This window comes from Puma concolor, chromosome A3, assembly GCF_028749965.1.
Source record: "Puma concolor isolate L17-30 chromosome A3, mPumCon1.1.hap2, whole genome shotgun sequence".
Lineage (NCBI taxonomy): Eukaryota > Metazoa > Chordata > Mammalia > Carnivora > Felidae > Puma > Puma concolor.
Window position 1 is genome coordinate 38,985,930 of NC_141669.1, and position 24,883 is coordinate 39,010,812.

The 24,883-nt window shown below is 44.4% G+C and overlaps 2 protein-coding genes and 1 pseudogene across 3 annotated transcripts in view; 1 reads left to right on the forward strand and 2 right to left on the reverse strand.

The window, feature by feature from the left end:
* Positions 1-13,307, reverse strand: part of RPIA (ribose 5-phosphate isomerase A) — a 76,158-nt gene extending 62,851 nt beyond the window's left edge. The window contains exons 1-3 of one of the 2 annotated variants that reach the window (XM_086700624.1): positions 12,720-13,307; positions 10,265-10,418; positions 10,156-10,181 (exon numbers count right to left, since the gene is read on the reverse strand). In XM_086700624.1, coding sequence (XP_086556750.1) covers positions 10,156-10,181; positions 10,265-10,418; positions 12,720-12,794 — 255 coding nt within the window. In that variant the 5' untranslated portion in view covers positions 12,795-13,307. Of the gene's footprint in view, positions 1-10,155; positions 10,182-10,264; positions 10,419-10,714; positions 10,763-12,719 lie in introns of those variants that run through there. The other variant, XM_086700626.1, reaches the window with a different exon arrangement.
* Positions 2,692-6,308, reverse strand: LOC112864168 (eukaryotic translation initiation factor 4B pseudogene; annotated as a pseudogene).
* Positions 13,308-13,670: 363 nt separating the features above from the next.
* Positions 13,671-24,883, forward strand: part of EIF2AK3 (eukaryotic translation initiation factor 2 alpha kinase 3) — a 70,287-nt gene continuing 59,074 nt past the window's right edge. The window contains exon 1 of the mRNA XM_025927309.2: positions 13,671-14,206. Within this exon, the coding sequence (XP_025783094.1) occupies positions 13,896-14,206 (311 nt within the window). The 5' untranslated portion in view covers positions 13,671-13,895. The remainder of the gene's footprint in view (positions 14,207-24,883) is intronic.

Here is a 24,883-nt window from a genome sequence, read left to right on the forward strand (position 1 = left end):
TTGTTTTGTTTTGTTTTTTAAAGCTCCCCTAATAATCCCCAGGCTGCCTGGGTGGCTCAGTCGGTTAAGTGACCGACTCTTGATTTCGGCTCAACCCGTGATCTCACGGTTTCATGGATTAGAGCCCCACATAGGGCTCTGTGTGCTGACTGCACAAATGGAACCTGCTTGGGATTCTCTCTCTCCCTCTCTGCCCCTCCCCCACTCGCGCTCTGTCTCTCTCAAAATAAATAAACTTAAAAAAAAAAAAAACCTTTTCTAATAATCCAAGTGGTCAAAGCTGAATCCTTACACACTACTGGAAAATAGATGTCACGTCTTCCTTCTAAAGCTCTTTAGAAACAACTGTGTGAAATGTTGTATGGGATCTCTGGTATGTTAAAAGGATTATGAAAGCTTGTATCATTTAAATATTTATTCCTCTTGTATCTTTTTTTCCACCCTTTCCCCTTTTTCTTCTTTCCCTTTTCCTCCCTTCCTTTCTTCCAAGTATACCTAATGGAATTTGTGTAAGTTCAGTGTTTGTATGATGCTCTGTCCCTCCAACAATTTGTTTTCCAAAGCAGAGATTTGTGCCTTCCCTGCCCTTCCTCCCTCCAATTTTTATCTTGTCTCAAGATCTAGTTCCAGCCCCTAACTCACCACCCTCTTCCCTTCCTTTAACTTTCATTCCAGAGGTATGAACATATGAATGAATATAGTTCCCACCTAAATAACATGCCTGGGACTTGCCTTAATTTCTAGCATTCCTAAGATGGGTGTGTTCAAGTCCCTCTGGAATCCTTACTTTCTCATATTATTGCATACAGTTGGGTACTCAGGGCTTAGTAAGATATGCCAGCCGACTGAAGAGAAGAAGTCTTCTTTGGGTTCTTTGAGAATCGGTGTGGTAAGGTTAGTTGTTGACAGAGCTGGGTGTGAAAAGCAGGACACTTTAGGGGAGGTGGAAAGATGAAGGGCTCAGTGCACCAGGCTCCATGCAAGACCCTAGAGACCCAGTTATGAAAGGCACAGCACCTGCCCTAAGGAAATCACAGTCTAAAGGGGACCTAGGTAATTAAACAGGTGATTAAAATGCCTTAGAATAAGCTCTGTGCTAGAGGTGAGCTAGAGGTGGATTTTATGGAAACTAAAGGAACTAAAACTATCATGAGGAAATGAGGGAGGAGTCAGGAAGGCTTCCTGTAGGAGGCCTTAAATTTTAACTTATTTTTAACTTAAAAAATACACAGGTAACATAGATTCACTGTTGCAAATCAGAGTGAATTTAGAAAGAACACTTAAGATAAACATAAACACCTTTTTGAAGATGTTCTAACTTGTGCCGTGTTGGAGGGAGTTGTGAGACCGAATGTATGATCACCCCCTTGTACACGGTGCTATCCCAGGAAGCCATGCTTGGTGACAAGTACCTGAAAATCCTGACCTAGTGCTATGCTAAAATCAGTGCTCTGCAAAGAAGCAGGTCCCTGGAGATGCAAGAGGGGGAAGACTGGATCCCAGTCATAGGAGGAGCTCCCCTCCGTTCTCTGATGGTTGGCAACAAAAGTTACCCAACCAATGAAAACACTGAGGGGTCTTGCTGTTTGGGGTGTGGCTTGCGCCCCATGTGACTTTTCATTGCATGTATCCCAGAAGCATCAAAGCCCCGTGTCAGGCTCCACCCTAGGTGTGGAGCCTGCCTAAGATTCTCTCTCTCTCTCCCTCTGCCCCTCCCCCACTCATTCTCTGTCCCTCTCCCTCTCTATCTCTCTCTCTCTCTCAAAATAAATATATTTTTAAAAAGTCTCCTTCCTGGTTGCACAGATCTGTCAAAAATTAGAAAATACTAAATTGTCCACTTAAACTAGGTGAATAGGTGAATGTGAATTATATCTCAATAAAGCTACTAAAAAAGGGAAAAGCCTCCCTCCTAATCTCTTACCCTTGTGCCTTGGCCACCCTGTTTGTTTTCCCAGAAACAAAAACTGTGACCAGTTTTCTTCTTCCAGTGTTATAGAGATACAGAAATAGAGGCGTAGAAATATATACATATATTTCTTTCCTTTTTTTTTTTTTTTTTTTTTTTTTTAAGCAGGAAAAGGTTGTACCTTCTCCCTCTTTTGAATACAAAACCCTTGAGAGACAGATGGAGTCCAGCTGCCAAGGACGGTAGATGTATCGGCCGTGTGGCCATTGAAGGGAGGCCCAGGCAGGCACCAGAGCTGTAAGCTGGGTTACTAGGCAGGGTGAGCGGAGTTGAGGCTGTATTGATGTAAGGATGGAAGACAGAGGAAACCAGAGACTGCAAGGAAGCCTTTGCTTAGCTTGGAACCCAGGCTCCCTGGTCTTTTGCCACCATAAAAGGTGACCAACATATCCCAGTTTGCACAGGACTTTCTATTTTATTTTATTTTATTTTATTTTATTATTTTTTTAAAAATTGTAATGTTTATTTTTAAGAGAGAGAGAGACAGACAGACAGAACGTGAGCAGGAGAGGGGCAGAGAGAGAGGGAGACACAGAATCTGAAGCAGGCTCCAGGCTCTGAGCCATCAGCATGGAGCCCGATGTGGGGCTCAAACCCACGAACCATGAGATCATGACGTGAGCCGAAGTCAACGCTTAACTGACTGAGCCACCCAGGTGCCTCTTATTTTATTATTATTTTTTTTAAATGTTTGTTTGTTTTGAGAGAGAGAGAGAGAGAGAGAGAGAGAGAGGGAGAGGGAGGGAGGGAGGAGGCAAGTAGGGGAGGGGCAGAGAGAGAGGGTGAAAGAGAGAATCCCAAGCAGGCTCCACACTGTCAGCACAGAGCCCAATGCGGGGCTCGATCTCATGAATCGTGAGATCATGATCTGAGCCAAGATCAAGAGTCAGATGCTTAACCAACAAAGTCACCCAGGCACCCCAGGACTTTCTATGTTAAAACAGGAAGTCCCAACTCCCAGAAAATCCCCCAGTCCCAGAATATTAAATCATCCTGGTAAGTTGATCCCCCTTCTTTTCTCCCCAGGAAATGGTGAGTTTTATTTTATCTTTTCTAGGTAGAGGCTTGATTTGTTCCTGAATGTCCCAGGGTGGAGAAAGGGTAGGAGGAAGCACAGAATGTAGAGGTCTATTCCATGTAATCTTCTCCCTCATTCTCATCTCCACCATCAACAGAGACAGCAGCAACAGAGACAACAGAGACAGCAGAACTGAACTTGGAGGCCAGATTTTCTTCAAGTTTCTTTGGCTCAGGTGCAGATCGGGGAACTTGATCCATTTTGCAGTCTTTCCTATGTGACTCCTTCCAGTGGTCTTTCTTCCCTCATCTCCTGAACCACAGCTGGAGTTCCCACTTTGACCTTTCGGGACATTCACCCCACGTACTTCAAGTTCATCTTTCCATGGTGGTCTTTTCTCAGGTGGTTGAGCAGGAACCCCCCCCCCCCACCCCCGGTAGGGGATTGCTGCAGCGTCTGAGCTCTGAGATGGAGCAGGAGGGCTAGAACTTCACTGCACTTGACCATTCTGCTTCCAGAGGCTGTTCAGGTTTGGGAGGTTTCGAAGTTGGAGAGTGACAGTCTTCCTCTTGATTGTTTTCTAGAGACTTCTCATGCTCTGTTCTTTGCACATGTCTGCCAAATGGGGCTAAGTTCCCAGTCCATGATGACTCACTTCCTGTCTTCAACCGTTCCCCTTCTTGAGTTTCTTCACCTTGCCATCTTGGAATCTCTCCCAAGGCTGACATTCTAGTTTTGCTTCATCCAGCTGACATTCCTCTGTTCCTTCTCTCTCCTGCCCCTTCTGTAGCCACTCTTCTACTTCTCTAGCGCCTATGTCGACAGGCTTTGCCATCCCATAGGCTGTTCAAATGGACTGTGCGCTGCTGGCAGAGGAATTAGCCTCCTTGGAAGTACCCCACGGCCGTTGACTCAGATTGTTGGGGGGACCTGTGTGCCTAAAGGCATCATGCTTATAACCATCCTGAGAGCAATAATCTCTGGAGCCCCATGACCCATCATCTCCTCTGTCATATCTGTTTTCATAGCAGTCCCTTCTTCCTCAGTGGATATCATCCCTATGGTGCCAACTACCAAATGCTCTTCTGTCCTGCCTATCTTGGAATCATAGATTCCATCATAGTCTCCGGTGCTTCCGTCGTCATAGTGATACAGTGATGCCAGCCCCTTATCAATCCATATCCTGGTGCGGGCCATGACGGTACCACATCCCAATGCCCATCACAATACTGGCCCGCATCATAACAGTCCTGACATTTGTCTCCAAAGCTATCATCACCTCTTCTAGGCAGATTGTCATCAAAGCTGTCTGTTGCAAGATGGGCCCTCCAGTGTGTACCTGTTTTGTCAGAATCCTGATTTCTGTCTCCACCCCAAAAATGGCCATTCCTGTTTTTAGCCTGCGTTTGAGCAGCAACATCCCCTCAGATTCTCCTGTTACATAGAGACTGTTCATTTGAGGCTCAGGGCACTGAGCAAGGAATTCAAACTCAGGTTCTCAAACTTAGCATAACCCAAATCTCTGAACCTCTCTGGGTTGCTGGGTTCACATGGTAAAGGTACAGCAGCAGTGATATCGAATCCTCCAAAGAATTCCTTAATGGAGTCTTCTGTCACAGCACAGGGCAAGTTCCCTAGAAAAACAGTGCAGGTGGCAATTTGGGAAGATGGGCCTGCTTGATATTGGGTTCCTGAGCAGCCCTTGGAGCAGTGGGCAGATAGAATGGTCAATTGGAGGAATCCTATACATATGGTCATCATGACTGTGTCGAGTGGTTGAAATATCTCTTTCCAGGTTATCTGTCTCCTCAGCCCAGCCGACTGGTCTGGGGACATAGGTGCTTCCTCCACCAGTTCCTCATCTTCGGCCACAAAGTCTGTTAAGGAGACAGTCTTCCCCTTCTTACTCTTTTTTTGCTGGGGCTGTCACATTGGGAGAGGGAGAGCGATTGGCCCATTTATGATTATGAAATGCCCCCCTTTCTTTTTTAGTAATCTTTCGTGCCTTAAACTTGTCATTACCATAGACTGGGAGAAAACACTTGCAAAAGATATACCTAAGAAATGACTGTTATCCAAAATATACAGAGAACTCTTAAACTCGACAAAGAGAAAAAGAATAATCCAATAAAAAAATAGGCAAAAGACCTGAACAAACACCTCACTAAAGAAGATATACAGGGGCGCCTGGCTGGCTCGGGTGGCTGAGTATCCAACTTTGGCTCAGGTCATGATCTCACGGTTCATGGGTTGGAGCCTCGCATCGGCTCTCTGCTGTCAGTGTGGATCCTGCTTTCGGATCCTCTGTCCCCCTTCTCTCTGCACCTCCCACGCTTTTGCTCTCTCTCAAAAATAAATAAACATTAAAAAAAAAAAAAGAAGATATATAGATGTTGCAAAGTAAGCATATAAAAACGTGCTCAAATTATGTGTCATTAGGGAAACGCAAATTAAAATGAGATACCATTATATACCTATTAGAACAGCTAAAATCCAAAACAATGACAATACCAAATTCTGGCAAGGGTGAGGAAGCAGAACAACAGAAACTCTAAATCGTTGCTGGTGGGAATATAAAACGGTACAGCCACTTTGGACGACAGTTTGTTGGTTTCTTACAAAACTAAATAAACTCTTACCTTTTACCCAGTGGAGTTGAAAACTTATGCCCACACAAGAACTTGCACATGGATGTTAACAGCAGCTTTGTTAGTGATTGCCAAAACCTACATGCAACCAAGATGTCCTTCGGTAGGTGAACGGATAAATAAACTGTGGTCCATCCAGACAATGGAATATTATTCAGCACGAAAAAAGAAGCGAACTATTTATCGAACCATGAAATGACACGGAGGAAACAACAGCATGTAGGATATTAATCATAATTATTTTCATAGCTGATAGATTTTTTTGTTCAAATGCTAACCACTGTGTACGAATAATTGTAGGAGCTCTATATGTTTTCCTTCTCCAGAGATCATTTAACTTTCTCCTGGCAGAAAGAATAGGGGCAGGTCACCCTAATCCAATAAGGGTATATAGTATTTTGACGCTACTTTTTTAAGGCAAGTTATTTCCACTTTATCTTTGTTTCCATCTGCAGACTGTCCAGAGTCTCTGCTGGCGGTGTTTTTCAGAGTTCCCACTTCTTGCTGGGTCTTGGCTTCTGTTTTTTGACTCCCTAAGCCTGATGAGACCATTTCACTTGTCAGCCTATTATCTCCTTCTTTCTGCTCAGGCTTTTGATACCTTACCTGCATGGTGCATGGCTAAGGAACCAGCAAATGCCTTGGTGGGAAAAGGGGGTGGAATATTAACTCACTTTTCTTTTTTTAAATTTTTTTTTCAATGTTTTTTATTTATTTTTGGGACAGAGAGAGACAGAGCATGAACGGGGGAGGGGCAGAGAGAGAGGGAGACACAGAATCGGAAACAGGCTCCAGGCTCCGAGCCATCAGCCCAGAGCCTGACGCGGGGCTCGAACTCATGGACCGCGAGATCGTGACCTGGCTGAAGTCGGACGCTTAACCGACTGCGCCACCCAGGCGCCCCTAACTCACTTTTCAATAATTCTCTTTTCTCTGAAATCTGAGCCCTTCCAATCCTGGCTCTCTTGTTAGCCCTGAACTCCACGTTGTGTTCTGCCTTGAGACTCCTAAAAGCTCCCTAAGATGCGCCTCTCTGCTTGGGTCTAGGTCCTGCACTTTTTGCTTATAATTTCAGCAAATGTCTCAGGGGGGAATGATGGAGAATGTCACTCTGATCTCATATTTTCTTCCTTTCCTATTCTTAGCCCTTTGAGTCCTAGATGCCTTGGTTGCTTTCTGATACCTTCAAAGGTTTTTTTTTTTTTTTAATCTAATTTACCATCATTCTCAGTGAGAGATGTGGTCTAAAACCAGCTCTTAGATCAGAGCTGGAAGCATTTGACCAAATACTGATAGCTAAGATACAGTTTTCAGTCTGGCCCACTCATAAAATTATATGTGGTATGAGGATTTGATTCTCCCATCATTTTTCTTTATTTGAACCATGTAGAATACTTGCTCTTAGAGGATACTATGTTTTTTTGGGTTTTATTTGACAGGAATGAATCATATATATATACGAAACTTACTTTTTCTCTGTTGCTTGTAACAATTAAAATAGGATTACTTGGTGCCAATTCAATAAACACAAATGCGGGTGCCTGGGTGGCTCAGGGGGTTAAGTGTCTGCCTCTTGAATTCAGCTCAGAGAGAATTCCAAACAGGCTCTGCACTGTCAGCATGGAGCCCAACGTGGGACTGGATCCCACGAACCATGAGATCATGACCTGAAGCCAAAGTCAAGAGTTCGACGCTTTACCGACTAAGCCATTCAGGCGCCCCTCCTTTTTCTCCTTAAGAGTTTAGCCTCTGAAAATCTGAGACTCACCTTTTTTTTAGAGGAAAGGCATGTATAACTGGACACTGGACATATATACACACACACAGCCCATATACATTTGCATGTGTGGGTATATACGTAGGGATTTGTTTCTGCGTTTATGTGCACATGCCTGCAGATCCCACTTTTGGAAAGATCTCCAAGGGGACCAGAAACGATCGTTTATATCTGTCCAGGACTGGACTGAACTGTGTAAATTCAGGAGCTGATAATTATCAGTTACTATCCCGCTGAAGCCTCAACGCATTTCTTTAGACTCAGTCACTCAGATAAGGGAACTCATGGTGGGTGTGGTAGAATAAAGCATGGTCACAAATCTTCTCTGCCTTGCGGTAGTAATACACATCTCCACTCTAGTGGTGGCCTCTTGGTATATGGCTATGCTGCTTCTCTGCCCTTTGACTTTGCACTTGGCAGTGTGGCATACTTTGGCTCCAGGGATGTTAGCAGACATATAAAAGCAGAGGTCTGAAATATACATGTGTGGTGTTCTTCTTTACTGCTAAGTAGCATTTCATCACAAGGCGGAACTGCAACTTGTTTATCCATTCACTAGTTGATAGACATTTTCAGTGTATCCAGTTTGGGAAATTAATGAGGAACCCCGCTAAACATTCACATAGAGGTCTTTGTGTGAACAAATGTTTTCATTTCTTTTGGGTAAAAACCTAGGAATGGACTGTTAAGTCTTTTGGTGAGTGTATGTCTAATTGTATAAAAAGTGGCCAAAGTGTTTCCAAAATAGTTCACCATTTTTGCCTTCAGACCAGCCACCATGAGGGTTCCAGTTCCTCTACACCATCACCAGCACTTGATACTTTTTTTCCAAATAGAATTTTTCCTAATAGATACGGAGTGATAACTACATTGTGTGTATTGCTTTGAAGCAATTGTTCATGCTAGATTCAGGCACAGATCTAATTGATGACTCTCATGCACAGCACTTGTGGTAGATTGGATTTTTGCTCTCTGAAATCTTGTACCCATGCCCTTTGTCAGTGACTTTGCAGTTTCTCTCACAAGAGGCATATTTTCCTGCCTCCTTGATACTGGGCCTGGCCATATGCTTGCCTTAGCCAATGGAATGCGAGTGGAAGTGCCAGCACTGCAGTCCTATTTTTTGTTTTTGAAAGAGAAGTGCGGGGGGGGGGGGGGGGGGGGGCGGAGAATGCAAGCAGGGGAGAAGGGCAGAGGGAGAGAGAGAGAGAATCCCACGCAGGCTCCATGCTCAGTGTGGAGCCTAATAATGTAGGACTCGATCCCATGACCCTGGGATTATAACCTGAGCTGAAATCAAGAGTTGTGTACTCAACCAACTAAGCCACCCATGTGCCCAACAGTACTGCAGTTCTGACTCCGGTTTTTTTTTTTTTTTAAGTTCACTTATTTATTTTGAGAGAGAGAAAGCATGAGTGGGGTTGGGGCAGAGAGAGAGAGAGAGAGAGAGAGAGAGAGAAAGAGAATTCTGACACAGCACAGAGCTTGAGGTGGATCTCAAACCCACAAACCCTGAGATCATGACCGGAGCCAAAATCAAGCATTGGACACTCAACGAACTGAGCCACCAAAGCGCCCCCTGACTCCAGTTTTAAGAGGCCCTGTAATGTCCACTCATCTTTCTTGCGCTTCTGCCATGGCCAGAAGAAAAATGTGTTCTGGCTCGATCAAACCCCCAGGTGAAGGGCATGAGTTCCATATGAGTATAAATGTTTCACAAGCACAAAATCAAAAGACACTCAAAATCATTAGCCATCAGGGAAATGCACACCAAAAACACAATGAAATATCACAGCATACTCACAAGAAAAGCAAAAATTAAAAGACTGACGACATCAAGTGTTCTTAAGGATATGGAACAACTTGGGAGTCTCGCATGCCACCGGTAGGAGTATAAAGTGAAACCACGGTGGAATAAGTTTGGCTTATTGGACATTTACATATCTTCTTTGCTTTTAAGTTTATTTATTTATTTTGAGAGAGAGTGAGAGCGGGAGAGGAGCAGAGAGAAAGGCGGGGAGAGAATCCCAAGCAGACTCCGCATTGTCAGCACAGAGCCCGATGCTGGGTTAGATCTCAGGAATCGTGAGCAGAAACCAAGAGTCGGTCGCTTAACCAACTGAACCACCCAGGCAGCCCTGGACATTGACACATCTTCCCTAGTGAAATTGCTAGTCAAAGCATTTGCAAAGAGAAGAATTTATACGGGTAGGCACCCAACAGAGTTTGCCACACAGTGAACTACACAGTGCTATATCAGTTGACTATTGCCATAATAATGCTGTGTAAGAAACCATCCCAAAATGCAATGGCTTAAAACAAAAATTTATACTCTCACATCCTTCACTCGGGGATTGATTGATCTAGCCAGAGCACGAATACTGTTTGGCAGATTCTTATCAACTTCACATACATCAACGACATGAGCCAATATTCCATTTCTAGGCATTTACTAAAGAGAAATAAAAACTACACCTATGTACACAGAGACTTCTACATGCATGTTCATAGCAGTTTTATTTTCAGTAGCCCCAAATTGGAAATCTCCCAATGTTACAACAATATGCAATGGAATACTACTCAGCAATAAAAATGAATACAATGTTGCTACATGCAAGAACATGCCTGACTTTTAAAACATCATGTTGAGTGAAAGAAGCCAGACACAAAAAGAGTATATACTGTACAATTACATTAAAAATTGTAGAAAGTCTACGGTGACAGAAGACAGATCATTGATTACCTGCAGCCTGGGGTGGAAGAAGGACCCTGTGAGGAGACACGAGGAAGTTCTCAGGCAAGGTGGGAATGTTCGGTTATCTTGACTGGTGTATACACCTGTTGAAACTTACCCAAGTAGGCACTTTCCATAAGTACACATATTATACTTGGATGAAGTGGGTTACCAATTCTCTCCTTCATCCTCACTAGCAGAACCCCAGTTTTGTTCAGAGTGCCAGTAGGATTCCTTTGTGGCTCCAGATGACGATTTGACATGGTCCTGGCCTGGGAAAGGTAAGCAGAAGTCCCTCAGTGGGGCTTTTAGGAAAGCTCTGGACAGAGGGCAAATTCAGGCAGCACCAGATACAGGCTTCTCTGCTAACAGACTGAGCCTCGGATTCTAAATCGCTGGCCTGCCTTGCTCACCTTCTGGACCATGCTCAGTTTTAGAATGTCAATTCTAAACTGGGCAACCCCAGGCTACGATACTTAAGCACACCAGCTTCCTTTTGTGGCTCAGACTTAGTGGTCAGCCATCCTTCCTGGTCCCAAATATTCTTACACTTCCCTGAGGAACTCACACTTATAGGCCAAGGTTCCCAGGCAGCTACCATGACTCTCCATGCTCTCCCCCAACTGGCAGCTATTCTCTTCCCTCCTTCAAGTGATTTTCCTAGTCAGCTGACCATGACTCATGATCATGACTCTTCTTTTTCCAAAATGGAAATATTTCCATGGGGTTTTTTTTTTTTTTTTTTCTGAGTATAAAGCTTGACCCTCCTTCCTGGCATTTTCCACCACTGTGCTCTTCTGTCTGTGCCTTTTCATCTTGGCACTTATCCTGTTTTCATCATATAAATATATGTGTGATTATTAAAATAGTGGCTGTCCCCCTAACCAGATAAATGTTAAGCTTCAGAAGGGCAGGGACCAGGCCTATTTTGCTCACACCCTTACTCCCATGGTACTCCCTGAATAGTAGTGAAGAAGTGAAGGAACAAAACTTCCACATCAATTGCGGGTGGCAAGCAGACTCCTAACTCATTAGCTTGGATTACTGTTCATGCCATGATCATTTTTTGAAAAAGTTAAAAAACCATGAAGGTAAGGTTCACTAACATATATACACTAGCTAATTTCAAATGGGCCATTACAAGTAGTCAACGATCATTTTTCATCTCAAGTTAATTTTTTCACACCTTCCTCACTTTGGCAAGAGATTTTATTTCCTGTTTTGTTGAGTAAACCATGGTCAGCTAGTTTGAACTCTCTCATCTATTTTCTTTTTCAAAGTAAGTTATTCTTTAGGGGTATTTCTTCACCTTTCACCATGGAAGGCATACCTTTGCTTCGCCTGATACTCTGGGATTTCCTTAATGACTCCCTTCTATCTACAGCAACTACAATCTCTTCCTGTCCATTTGTCTCTTTCCCTTCTATTGAATGAATTCATTCATTCATTCAATAAATATTTTTTAAACATTTACTAAACAACTTGCATTGTTTTAGGCTCTATTTAGGAATATATCAAAGAGCAAATCCTCATTAGAACTTACAGAGAAGTGGAAGGAGACAGATGATAAGCAAAACAGATATATCAATGATAGTCCTGGGGTGCCTGGGTGGCTCAGTCAGTTAAGTGTCCAACTCTTTGTTCCCACTCAGGTCATGATCTCTCAGTTTCATGAGTTTGAGCCCCACATCGGGCTCTGTGCTGATGGCATGAAGCCTGCTTGAGATTCTCTCTCTCCCTCTCTCTCTCTGCCTTTCAACCACCCATGCTGTCTCTGTCTCTCTCAAAAATAAATAAACTTAAAAAAAGATGACAGTATTTAAGGTCTAAGGAGAGAAATAAATCAGGGGAGGAGTTTAGGAAGTGACCTGTGGGAGGGGTTTCAATATTTAAAAGGGTGGTCCAGAGAGGCTTCACTGGGAAGGTAACAGAGCCTTGAAAGAAGTGAAGGAACAAGTCTTTTGAGCATCCGAGTGTTAGGGGCTGAAGTGTGTACCTTCCCCCATTTCCAAATTCCTATGATGCCCTTGCCCCCAGTACCTCTGAACGTAACTGTATTTGGAGATACGGCCTTTAATGAGGTGATTCAGATAAAATGAGGCCTAATGAGGGTCATAACCTGGCCTGTGGGGCAGGAAAACCAGTGAAAAGTGTTTTACACAGGAAACACTGAGTTACTGGGTTAAATACAGATGATGAGATGAAGACAGAGTTGTCCTTTTAAGTTAGCAATGATGGCTTCAGTGAGAGCAGTTTTGGTGGACTTGAGCTTGAAAGCCTGACTGTAGTGTGTTTGGGAGGAAGAGAAGAATTGAAGACAAGATGTTTAGAACGCTGGAGAGTTCTGCTGTATTGAAGAGCAAGGAAGTGTGGCAGGAGGTGGAAGAGGAAGTGGGGCTTTTTGTTTGTTTTGCTTTAGGACGGAAGAAATTAGAGAATGTTTGTATGCCAATATTTTTCAAAAAAACTTCAGAGTTTTGATGAGGCAATAGCCTCCCAGCTACAGCCTCCCAGCTACCTTCCTCATCTTTGATGTTATTCTTTTGAATACACTGCTGATGGACGCATCTTACCGTTTCAATCTGCTCAAAAATTTTCAGGGTCTCTTTAACTGCCGTATGAAAAGGTCCATCGCCTGAGATGAACATTCAAATTTTCTCCAGTTTGACCTTTTGCAGTCTTATCTTTCTTCGTCAGAGCCCTATAAACGAGGTACAAAGCATGCCAGACCAGGGTCAGAAGGCTTGGATTAAAGTCATCGTTTCGCAAGTAGTAGGTGTGTGACTTTAGACAAATTAGTCGCCGCATAGGGCCTGGACTACTTCTCCTTTATAACAAGGAAGGGGGCGTGTCAGGGAGACTGGATCCTCTATAGGCCGGCATCTCTAGCAGGCAGTATTTCTCAGCACCATCACGACCACAAGCAGGATACTCTGCTGAGCCCGTCCTGCCCCTTCCACTTCTGGGGACCACACGTCTTGTACCGCCACTCATTTTCCCTACTTCGCTTTTGCTTTTCCAAACAGACCAGGCTTTAGAAGAGCCACAGTGGCAGCTCCTTTAAGGTCGGCCGCCTCCCGGCCACCAGGGACTCGCTTCCCACTCTTCCTTTCACTTGGGACCATCCTCTCCACAGTCAGAATCCGCCACGTATTAAGTGCCGCTTCCAACCAATCAAGAAGAAGTTATCTCAGACCTTTGAGGAGCATCCACTTCTACCAATGATCTTCAAGTCTGCTCTAGCGCCTCATTTTGAGGGGCAAGGCCAACCACAGCGATGGCCAATCTGCTCCGGGGAAATGTATTCCGGGTACCGAGGGGCCTACCAATCAGGTAAGAAGATTGCGGGAAGGGCCGTTTCTCATTGGTAACCGCGTCCGGGAGGGGGCCGGGCGCCGGAAGACGGCAATACGATTTGATTGGTAGGCGTGATGTTGACATCCGGGAAAAGCCCACCTTCTCCAACAGGACAAACCTAGGTCTCCAGAGTGGCGGTGGCCGCAGCCAATCAGAGAAGAGACGCGCCGAAAGTTTGTTCAATGGGCGATGACTGAGGGAGGTTGTCACTCGGGTGGCGGTGGCGGAGGCCGGGCTAAGACGTGGCCGGGCCAGCTCCACTCGGCAGCCCAGACGGTCGGGGAGGCGGCGGGGTCCCTAGCGCGTCCTGGTCCTGGTCAGGGGCTTTTAGCACCGGGAGAAGCAGGCGCCGGCGGCTGCACCTCCATGTCCCCGCGCGGGGTGGGACGCTGATGGAGCGCGCCACCCGCCCGGGGCCGCTCGTGCGGGCGCTGCTGCTGCTGCTGCAGCTGCTGCTGGGGCTCGCGGCTGGCACGGTGGCCGCAGGGCGCGCCCCCGACCTCCCCGCGCCGAAGGTGGAGGCGGCGTTCGGCCTGGGCGCCGCGGCCGCTCCCACTTCAGCAGCGCGGGTGCCGGCTGCGGGGGCCGTGGCTGCGGCCGAGGTGACGGTGGAGGACGCCGAAGCAGTGCCGGCGGCCGCGGTCGAGCAGGAGCCGCGGGAGCCGGAGCCCGACGACGAGGCCGAGCTACAGCCGCGAGGCAGGTGAGCGGCGCGGGCTGAGCGCCCTGGCCGGCGACCCGGGAGTCCACTTGTTTACGCATGCGCTTCGCGGAGGCTGTGGGGTCCGTGGTTCCCCCCTCGGCAGTGGCCTCTAGCACACGGAGACGTGCGGTGACCCGGGGGGGAGGGGTGAGCGCAGAGCCACGTTCCCATCCCCCCGGCCAGCGACTGGCCTCTCCCCCGTCCTCGCTTGCGGGCAAATGCAGCATCCTCGAAGGTGTCTGGGGGATGCTCAGGGAATGGAGCGCAAAGGTGGGAAAGAAACAGCACTCTCCCTCTTTCATTGTTTTCGAACTTGATTCCTGTTGCAGGGACTCCTTCCCCTTTTTTGTCTTCTGTGGATCACCCCAGTATCCCTGCTGGGGTGATAGCTGTTCGGGGAAAGGACTTTACAAAGAGGTTTCTGTAATTCCCTTTAAACACACCCCTGTAGTGGCTGGCCCTTGGACCAGGGGGTGAGGTTAATGTTGCTCTAATTGAGATCTGCAGAACATCTGCATCAGATCACCTGGGATGCTGCTTAACTGTACAGATTTTTAGGCCCCACCCCAGTTGTACCAAATTAGACTTTCTTGGGCTAAGAACCTGGAATCTGCAGGTTTAACAAGCACTCCAGGCAACTCTTGCACGCACCAAAGTTTAAGAGCTGTGGGTAGGTCTTGAATTTTGGCAGTTCTTTGATATTTAGAGGGTTTAAGAGATGTAAACATTTAAGATATGGTTGTCTTGGTTGATTTGCTTAGCCTCCTTAAAAATGTTACATTAGGCTACATCTTTTTAAACACTTTTCAAAGACTGGACACAAATGTAAGACATTTTAATAGTAACGTATTTTGCAGGCAGCTAATGTCAGCACAAGTGGGGGAAAAAGTGATGTCCCCTCTAACAAACCGAGTGATAGAAGGAGCATTAGGTAAATTAAACCAGAGAGGGCAAGGAACTGTATTAGAAAGTATTGTGAGCTTGTAATATAGCAATTACTAGATCCTAACAAGTTAGATTTCATTTTCAGTTAAATATCAGAACCTCAATCTATACGCCTGGGATAGTACCACAATTTTCTGGGCATTATTGGAACATTTGTATATAGATTTTTTCCTTTTAAATAGCAAACATTTGACAAAATTTTCATAGATTTTGCTAATTAACTTTCCTGGAAGAGTGTTTTTGTTTTCCTTAAACTTCTGAGGCATCTGGTCAAAGTAAGTTACATGAAGTAAAGTAGATGTTTCATTTTTCTTAGCTACAGGTCCACTGCAGCAGGTGCTTACTGGCACTGACAGCCCCCAGGATGCCCTGGGGTTAACAGAGGTCAGAGGCAGATAGTCCTTGTCTTCCAGGAGGTGCGTGTCGTCTAGCAGTGAGGATTAGATGAGGAGACCCGTAATGACATTACAGAACAGAAGGAGTGCCCCGAGTGTCCCACGGTTTTTGTGATGTTCAGTGGGTGGAGTTTTGGGGGTGAAGTAGGTAAAAAGCTAAGAAAAGGCCATGGCGGAGTGAATTGGTTTGTGAAATGTGAGTAGGATCATGGTGAACAAACACTGGACTTGAGGAAACAGGAAGAGGCACAGAAGCTGGAAAGGATGTTTAGGGAACATTTTTGTCTGTATATCTGTGTGTGTGTGTGTGTCCTGTGTGTATGAGGGAGATACAGACATGCACATATGATGTGTGCTGGGTGGAGAGTTGTGGAAGATGAGGCTAGAACAATAGGTTGGGACCAGATTGTGTATGTAGAGTCTAACACTAGTAACGTCGTCATGCCCTGGGAGCATGCTAGAAATACGAATCAGGCACCATCCGGATCCACTGAAGGAGGATCTGGGTTTTGACATGATCGGCATATGGTTCCCATGCACATTACAGTTGGAGAAGTGTGTAGAGTATCTTGAATGCCAGGTCTGTTTAAGTTTGTTGTTAAGTGGATATAGAACAGAGGGGAGAGATTTGAGAGATTTGAGACAGAATCTTGGTTCCTGGCAAATGAATTGATTTCCTCCTCCCTGGGCACCCCTGTCCACAGACTGAGTTGAGACGGGGTGGTCAGAAGATGGGGGTACACGTGGGGAAGTGGGGAAATTGAGGAGAGCAGGGAAGAAAAGGTAAGGGGCATGGTGTTGGGGCATGGTGACTTGGAGGTACAGGCAGGCCACCCAGAAGGAGTAATTTGGGAAGCAGCTAAAAATGATGGCCTGTAGTTGGAGAGAAATCAGAGTACAGAGTTGAAGCTGTAAGAAAGAGGAGGCTCATGATAGACCTCAAGACATGCGTTACATCTGGGGCACCTGAGTGGCTCAGTTGGTTATGGGTCCAACCTCAGCTCAGGTCATGATCTCACAGTTTGTGAGTTCAAGCCCCACGTCCGGCCCTATGTTGACAGCTCAGAGTCTGGAGCCTGCTTCGGAATCTGTGTCTCCCTCTTTCTCTCTGCCCCTCCCCCTGCTTGCTCTCTCTCTTTCTCTCTCTCTCTCAAATAAATAAACATTGAAAAAAAAATGCCTTATATTTTAGAGAAGATGAGCCAGCAGAGGAGACAAATCCCATGCGTTGGGTTGGAGGTGTAGGGTGAGGACTGAGAAGAATGAGGGATTTGGTGGTAAGCACGCGTAAAGAATAGAAGTCAAGCAACAGAGTGCTCAGATTGCAAGATGGTAAGGATTCATCTATGGTGTTCAGCCCCACTCCCTCCTTCCTGCACTGCTCAGCTTGACCTCAGGCAAGTTCTAGGAGTGGTTATCCATTCAGAGGAGGGAACCTGTAGAGACAGGTTGGAGGAGAAAGGAATAGAGCAGGAGATGGAAGTCGTTGGAGAGGATCTACTTGGCAAACAGGAGGACCACTTCTTTCTCAGACACAAGGAGAGTGAAAATAGAGGAGTTTTGCCTGGCAGAGAGTAAGTGATCTTGGGCAAACAGAATCTTCTAGGAAGAGATAGGCCCGTGGTTAGGGGTCTTCCTGGTAGCTTGAGATAGTGTGGAAAGTTGGAGAAGCCTTGGATAAGTAAATTGATAGAGCCAACAAAAGAGACATATGCCAGGTTTATAAAACTTCTTCCTAAGTGCTCTTTAAAAAAGTGAAAAACCAGACAATATCGGCGTTGCATAATAATAGACCAATATCCTGTTTATTTAAAGGAGGAGGAACAGAGTTGAATTAACCAAGCGTTTATTACAAACAGCTGTGAAGAAGAAGTATGGTACTTGCAAACTGTTTTAAAAAGAGGGAGGTGGGGAATTAAGGTTGTTATTTTTGCTTGTTGTCTTTTGATGCCCAAGAAGCAATATGAGACCCACAGGTTCATTTTTTTTCTCTTGGTGGAGTTTTCATTGGTTTTATCCAAACTGCTTACTCTACATCTCAAGAGCATGTAGATGAGTAAATAAACTTTTTTTTTCTTTAAAAAGTAGCCAAAACATTTTTAATGTTTTATTTATTTTTTGATAGAGCCTAAGCAGGGGAGGGGCACGGAGAGAGGGGGACAGAGGATCCAAAGCAAGCTCTAAACTGACAGGCTGACAGCAGTGAGCCCAATGGGGGGTTCAAACTCACAAACTGCAAGATCATGACCTGAGCCGAAGTCCCGAAGTCAGATGCTCAACCCACTGAGCCACCCAGGCGCCCTGAGGATACTCTTCTTTATTTGAACTCAGAAGCCTTTACACACCGAGGCATTTTGCAGAAAGGGCCTCGGTTTTCATCAGCTGCTGTGAGCTGTGACTCCAGCATGCTTCTTCTTTTCCTAAATACTGCCTGGGAACTTCATCTGTTTTTTTTCCCCCTTTTTGTAAGAGAGGAGCTGCTGCTGGACATTTTTACTACAAAATATTATAAAATACAAAGAGGAGAACTTGTAGGTTACAGAACTAAATGTAAGGGGGGGGGAATTAATTTTATTTTTTTATATTTCACCCTTTTCCATTTGTAAATGGCCATTTTGATTAAAAATGGCTCCTAGAACAAAGCAGAAAGAGCGTGTCCAAAAATGTTCTAATCTCATAGAGAATGGATATCCGGTACTCATGTTGTCTATAACATTGAAAACTTAAATGGTATTCTTTAAGGTTTAGCTGATGTGGCAAAGCTATGAAGTATAGCAGGTGATTTTTGACATCGTTTGTTTTGATTTGGGGCAGGGCTAGTCCTCTGGTATGTTTAAATAAAGGAGGTTTGATTTGAAGATTTACTTAGTAGGTGAGGACTAAGAAGTACAGTCTAATTAGTACTAGTTTGTGTTTGGACAAGAACCTATGCTTTCTTGAATAAGAGCATATGTTTAGGTGAAGATTCCTGGCTACATTAAAGCAGATTTAACCAAATTGCATTTTTATATATTTACTTATTTATTTTTAATGTTTATTTATTTTTGAGAGAGAGAGAGTGTGAGTGGGGAAGGGGCAGAAAGAGAGTGGGAAACACAGAATCCGGAGCAGGCTCCAGGCTCTGAGCTGTTAGCACAGAGCCCGATGCGGGGCTCGAACTCACAAACTGAGATCATGACCTAAGCCAAAGTCGGACGCTTAACTGACTGAGCCACCCAGGTGCCCCTTTGTTTTTTTGTTTTTTTTAAAAAATTGTTTTTAATGTTTATTTATTTTTGAGAGAGAGACAGACAGAGCGTGAGTGGGGAAGGGGCAGAAAGAGAGAGCCAAATTGCATCTTTAATTTTGTAGAGTTTTTTTTCCCCTCTCCCTTCCCTCAAAGAAAGGAAATGTGCAATTTAAAAATGCAGTTGTTAATGCAGAAACTATTCACTCAATATAATGTTCTCCTGTCACCTGCTTCTCTTTCGCATGGGAAATGTCTACAGGTAGTAAGCCTCCTTTAAAATTATTGTATGAAAGAATTTAGCATCTACTTACCAGACTCTGATAAACTTAATTGTAAATAGGCAGGTATTCTGGGTGTCTGAAGTCAGAGCAAATGGTTTTTCAAAATTGGATATTCATTATGGCGTAAGGTCATTTCTGCTCAGTTGAGGGCAAATCAGAGCAATAACAGGATAGACGGCATCTTGATGAAATTTCTGGAATGAGTAAAAGCTGCACATTATAGTAATATAGTAGTTGCTATTTATGAAAACTTATCGTTAACAGAATGATAGAGTTTAAAAACCTAAATTCATGCTTCTGTCCAAAACCTCTTGTTTGGTGCATGACCTTACGCAAGTCACATCTTTCTCAGCTTCTGTTTTGTGTTTCTTTTGTATGTATAATAGCGGCTGCCCTGCGAAGATGTTTCATTCAACAAACATTGCATTTCTTTTTTTTTATTTTTATTTTTGAGACAGAGAGAGACAGAGCATGAACGGGGGAGGGGCAGAGAGAGAGGGAGACACAGAATCCAAAGCAGGCTCCAGGCTCTGAACCATCAGCCCAGAGCCCGATGCGGGGCTTGAACTCACGGACCGAGAGATCGTGACCTGAGCTGAAGTCGGACGCTTAACCGACTGAGCCACCCAGGTGCCCCCAACAAACATTGCATTTCATGTAGGGGCCAGGCACTGTTAGGGCCCACGGGTGGATGCATGGGCAGCTCAGCTTGCCTGTAAGCCCCAGCTGTGACAGGGGGATCATTGTGTTGAAGAATTAACTACACTAGAATGGATAGTGAGCGATATAAGAGTAGTTGGAGAATAAAGCCAATGGGGATGTCGAGTGTGTGAGTCCTTGAATGTGAAGTGTCAAGGCCGCTCTAGGCTGCAAAGCCCAGAGCAGTGATTCCCAAGCCAGGGCTCCTGGATCTCCAAGGCAAAAGTGGAGATCCATGAAATTATCAGTATTTTTAAATAACTAAATGGAAAGTGGATATCCAGTGAGGAGAAGCCTAATTAAACAGTCAGGTTTCTTGGCTTTGAACTAGAATTGTATCAAACTTAAGATAGTAATCTTAGCTATGACTTTTAACAAATGTTCAGTATTTTGTAATTTTTTTTTAACGTTTATTTATTTTTGAGACAGAGAGAGACAGAGCATGAACGGGGGAGGGGCAGAGAGAGAGGGAGACACAGAATCGGAAGCAGGCTCCAGGCTCTGAGCCATCAGCCCAGAGCCCGACGCGGGGCTCAAACTCACGGACCGCGAGGTTGTGACCTGAGCTGAAGTCGGAGGCTTAACCGACTGAGCCACCCAGGCGCCCCAAGAAATGTTCAGTATTTTGGTTGGTACTTAAGTATTTCCTCTACAAATGGGGGAGTTTCTTAGAAATGATGTTTATTGTGCAAATGAAATCATTTAAGATGCAAGATAAAGAATAAAAGGGAACTTTGTTGAAAAGTTTAGAAACCTGCGTATGCGTGCGTGTGTGTGCGTGCATGCATGTGGCAGTGGGATGGGGGGTTATGCCTGATTATGAAAGGCTGTATGTGCTATACCAAGCAGTGTGGCCTTTATTTGGTGAGCACAGGGAGCTTCAGGACTTTATCAGATCTCTATTATAGAAACAAAACTGTTGGAACTGCACAGGGGAGAGAGACCTGAGGCAGGAAAATATGTCAGAAAGGCTTTTGAAGGTGTTCTGATGACAAGTGAGAATCGGTTCTGGGACAAGGGCATCGGTAATGAAGAAGAAGACGACGATTTAAAAGCTTCAGAAATAGAATCAATAGTACCTGACTGTTGTCTAAATGTAGAACGTGAGGGAGAAGGTAGACATGATGTCTCATGTAAGTGTTAAGTGACAAGGCAAATGGAGAAGGATGTGGGAGAGAAGATTCATCTGAACGCTTTGTGGCGATAACGGGTGCGCCCTGCTGGAAATGGAACTAGAGCAGGTAGAGAGACGGTGGATGGTAAATACCATATAGGTTTGGGAGCCGTCATGTTCCACGTGAAGTCAAAGCCATGGGCATTGGCTAAAGCTAGAACTCCATGGCCTGCTTGCTGGAGATTGAGAGCACCAGGAATGATGGGGTGAAGGGAAGTGGCCTTGTGGAAGCCAGGGAAAGAGAAGGTCCAGAATCAAGACCCGGCCTTCAGCTGCTGCTGCAGGACAGACTTGATGAGGAGAATGGGTCTGGCATTAGGAGGAGATTGTTGAAAACCTCTCTTAAGAGTACCTTCCAAGTGGGACGCCTGGGTGGCTTAGTCGGTTGAGCATCCGACTTTGGCTCAAGTCATGATATCACGGTTCGTGAGTTCGAGCCCTGAGTCGGGCTCTGTGCTGACAGCTCAGGGCCTGGAGCCTGCTTCAGATTCTGTGTCTCCCTCTTTCTCTGCTCCTCCCCTGCTCACACTCTGTCTCTCTCTCTCTCAAAAAGAAATTAAGATTAAAAAAAAAAAAAAAAAAAGAGTGGCTTCCAAGGATTGGGTGATGCATAAGAGAACAGTGCTCGCTGTTGAATCCTCCAAACAAATGCCTTTGTAAACTAAAGCAAGGTGTAACTGAGGGATAGAAGTTTCAAGAGAATTAATTGACAGAGTTGATCAATAGACCTTCTTCATCCATGTCATAGATTAGTTTTTTATGCTAAGGAAATAGCCCTTTGAGAGAAGTCAGTGTTTGCCAAACTGGCCTTATAGCAAGACTCAACCTGGGGTGCTTGTCAAGCTATAGCTCCCAAGCCCTCTGGGGATGGGACCCATGAATGTTTAATGGCTTTTAACAAGCACCCCCAGATTATTTTTATGATCACGCAAGTCTGAGTTATTCTGAACTGGTGAAATAGCTGTATCTTACCTGTGAAAAAGCAAGTGGAATGAAGCTGAGAGCAGAAGAGCAGAGCCATGGGGATGTGCACAAAGCTCCCGTTCCTAAAAAGAAGAAGAAGAAAAAGCTCCAGTTCTTTCCACAGGAAATGCTGCGTCTGCAGTTCCCTTCAATTCTTGAATAAGTTAAGGGGTTATCATTCTTGTTCATAGAAACCTGAAAGTAGCACGAGTGAATTGTGGGGAGATAAAATGGCTTTATATTCTCCCTATTTGGGGAGGATATTCATGTTGCAGCTCTGATTGATGTTTGTTCTAAATGCTTACTGCTGTTCTCTGATTATCGTGTGTTCAGCATTATCTGTCTACTGGATGCTTTTCTCAATCGATAGTATATGGATGAGCATCTCTCTCTTAGAATGTGATTAGATACAATAGTCCAAAGGATAGCATCTTTTTTTTGCCCCGTAACGCTGCTCAATTTCAGCCACAGCAGAAGGGATACTTGCTTCCAGAGACATGCTTGGGAAGGAGCCCATAGTTAATGTTATGGCTAGCGGGTTGCAGACGAGCGGATGAAGGACTTTGTGTGTGTTGACACTTAACAGAGTGGGTAGGGGATTTACTGTTATTTCTATCAAGCAGGTTAAAATAATTAGGGGTACTGCATTCACATAGAAGAAACAGATTACATTAAATATCAAAAGGCAGTTAAGAAAGTGATATACTTATTTGTTCCTGCCAACAGGTTTGTAGTTCTTCTAATTATTGCCCAAATTTACACTTCTTCTCTGGATACAGTATATAATCTGAAAATATCTTGTTTTAAAAAAAAAACAGAATCAGGGGCGCCTGGGTGGCGCAGTCGGTTGAGCGTCTGACTTCAGCCAGGTCACGATCTCGCGGTCCGTGAGTTCGAGCCCCGCGTCAGGCTCTGGGCTGATGGCTCAGAGCCTGGAGCCTGTTTCCGATTCTGTGTCTCCCTCTCTCTCTGCCCCTCCCCCGTTCATGCTCTGTCTCTCTCTGTCCCAAAAATAAATAAACATTGAAAAAAAAAAATTAAAAAAAAAAAAAAAAAAAAAACAGAATCGGGGCGCCTGGGTGGCTCAGTCAGTTAAGCGTCTGACTTAGTTCAGGCCATGATCTCGCCATTCCCAAGTTCGAGCCCCACGTCCGGCTCTGTGCTGACAGCTCAGAGCCTGGAACCTGTTTTGGATTCTGTGTCTCCCTCTCTCTCTCCCCCTCCCCTGCTCCATCTCCATCTCTCTCTCTCTCTCTCTCCCTCTCTCTCTCAAAAATAAATAAACAAAAAAATTAAAAAAATTTTTAAAAACAGAATCTTTGACTCAGTTAAAATGCACCTCATATGATAGGTTTTCAGTGAAAGAACAGTTAGATGTTAAACTCCAAGTGACTTCTTAAAGTGTATTTTTATATCCACTTAAGATACACATATGCATATTTTATTGTTGGGTTTTTCTTTGTTTTGAAGATGAGACCTAGAATTTTACCATTCTTCTCTATATACCTCTAGCCCAAATACCTACATACTCAAAAAATAAAGGTTTTTGTTGCTGTTGTTGTTAAAGTAGAATGTCAGGGGTGATAAACAATGTTGGTTCTGAACTTTAAAAATAGTGTCTGAAGTGTTCCAGTGGTCTCCTTAATTTTTCATGGGTTAACACTGTTTGCTTATACTAAGTTTTGTTTAAATTAGAGTGGCTTTCATTCCGCTATTTATTTGTGTTTAATGATTACTGAACAGAATTAGACATTTCTACAATGGCACTAGGAACGAGGTAACTTGGCTGTGAACCTTGGAATGCTGGCTTAATGATAGATTCTCTTGCTTTTATTTGTAAATTGGCACATCTAAGGTATGGGTTTTTTATACCCTTTATTATAAAATAATATTCTTCCTCGTAGTATCCATCTCTCCCCCAGTTCCCAACAGATCTCTTTCAAAAGCAGGGTAATGTGTGGGGAGGGGAGTTAAGTTGTTTTCTTTCTTTTGGTTAGTTATCTAAAGTCACTAGCGTTCGTAATGCAGCAAAAATCTTTATTTTCATAAATTAGATTATGAGTTACCATTTGGAAAATTCAAAATGAGAATTAGTGTATAGTTTGGGAAATAAATTAACAATTTTATTTATCCACTTGATACATTTATTCATTTGATAAACAATTGAGTGCTTTGAAAGGTTTCCAACGAGTTTATTGAACTCTTTTGTCATGGTCAACTGCTAGCTTCACTTTGATTTTGTATGCTTTGTACTTCAAGTGAAATAGAAAAGAAGAAGTTTGTATTTATAGTCCTAAAGTGGAACATAACTATCTGTAGGTGGAATTTGCATGGCCTTTGAAGCAGACAAACATACCTAACAAATTCCTAAAACAAGTATACAACACAGTCTTTCATTCGACAAATATTTATTGAAGACCAGTTTTGGATCTGGGAGTGTATGTTCCAGACAGAAGGAACAGTAGCTGCAAAGGCCCTGAGGGAAAATCAGGATGAGTTAGAGGAATCGGGGTAGTCATTCCGGGGGTACCGATTTTGGATGTGCGAACTTTGAGAAGCCTGTAAGACCACCTGAATCTGGCAGGCAGTTAGACATGTAAGTCCAGAGTTCAGGGACAGATACAAACTTGGGAATTGCCGGCATATAGATGGTATTTTAAGCTATGAGGCTGGATGAGACCATCAGATGAAGTACATGGGGGTAGAGAACACTTTAAGAGCTAGAAGAGATGAGAAAGAACCAGAACGCGAAACCGAGGAAGAGTAGCGTACAACTAAGAAAAAAAATCAGATCTTAGAAGCCGCATGAAGAGTGCGTTTCACGAAGGGCAAGGAGAAGGCACTGGTCGGGTGCTGCTAGAGGGTCAAGTGAACGGAGACCTGACCATGGGGTTTTTCAGTATGAAGGTTTTTAATGACCCCAACAAGAATCTTTGAAGTGGAGCGGCAGAGGCAAAATGTTGATTAGGAATAATTTAAGACAGAAAAAGG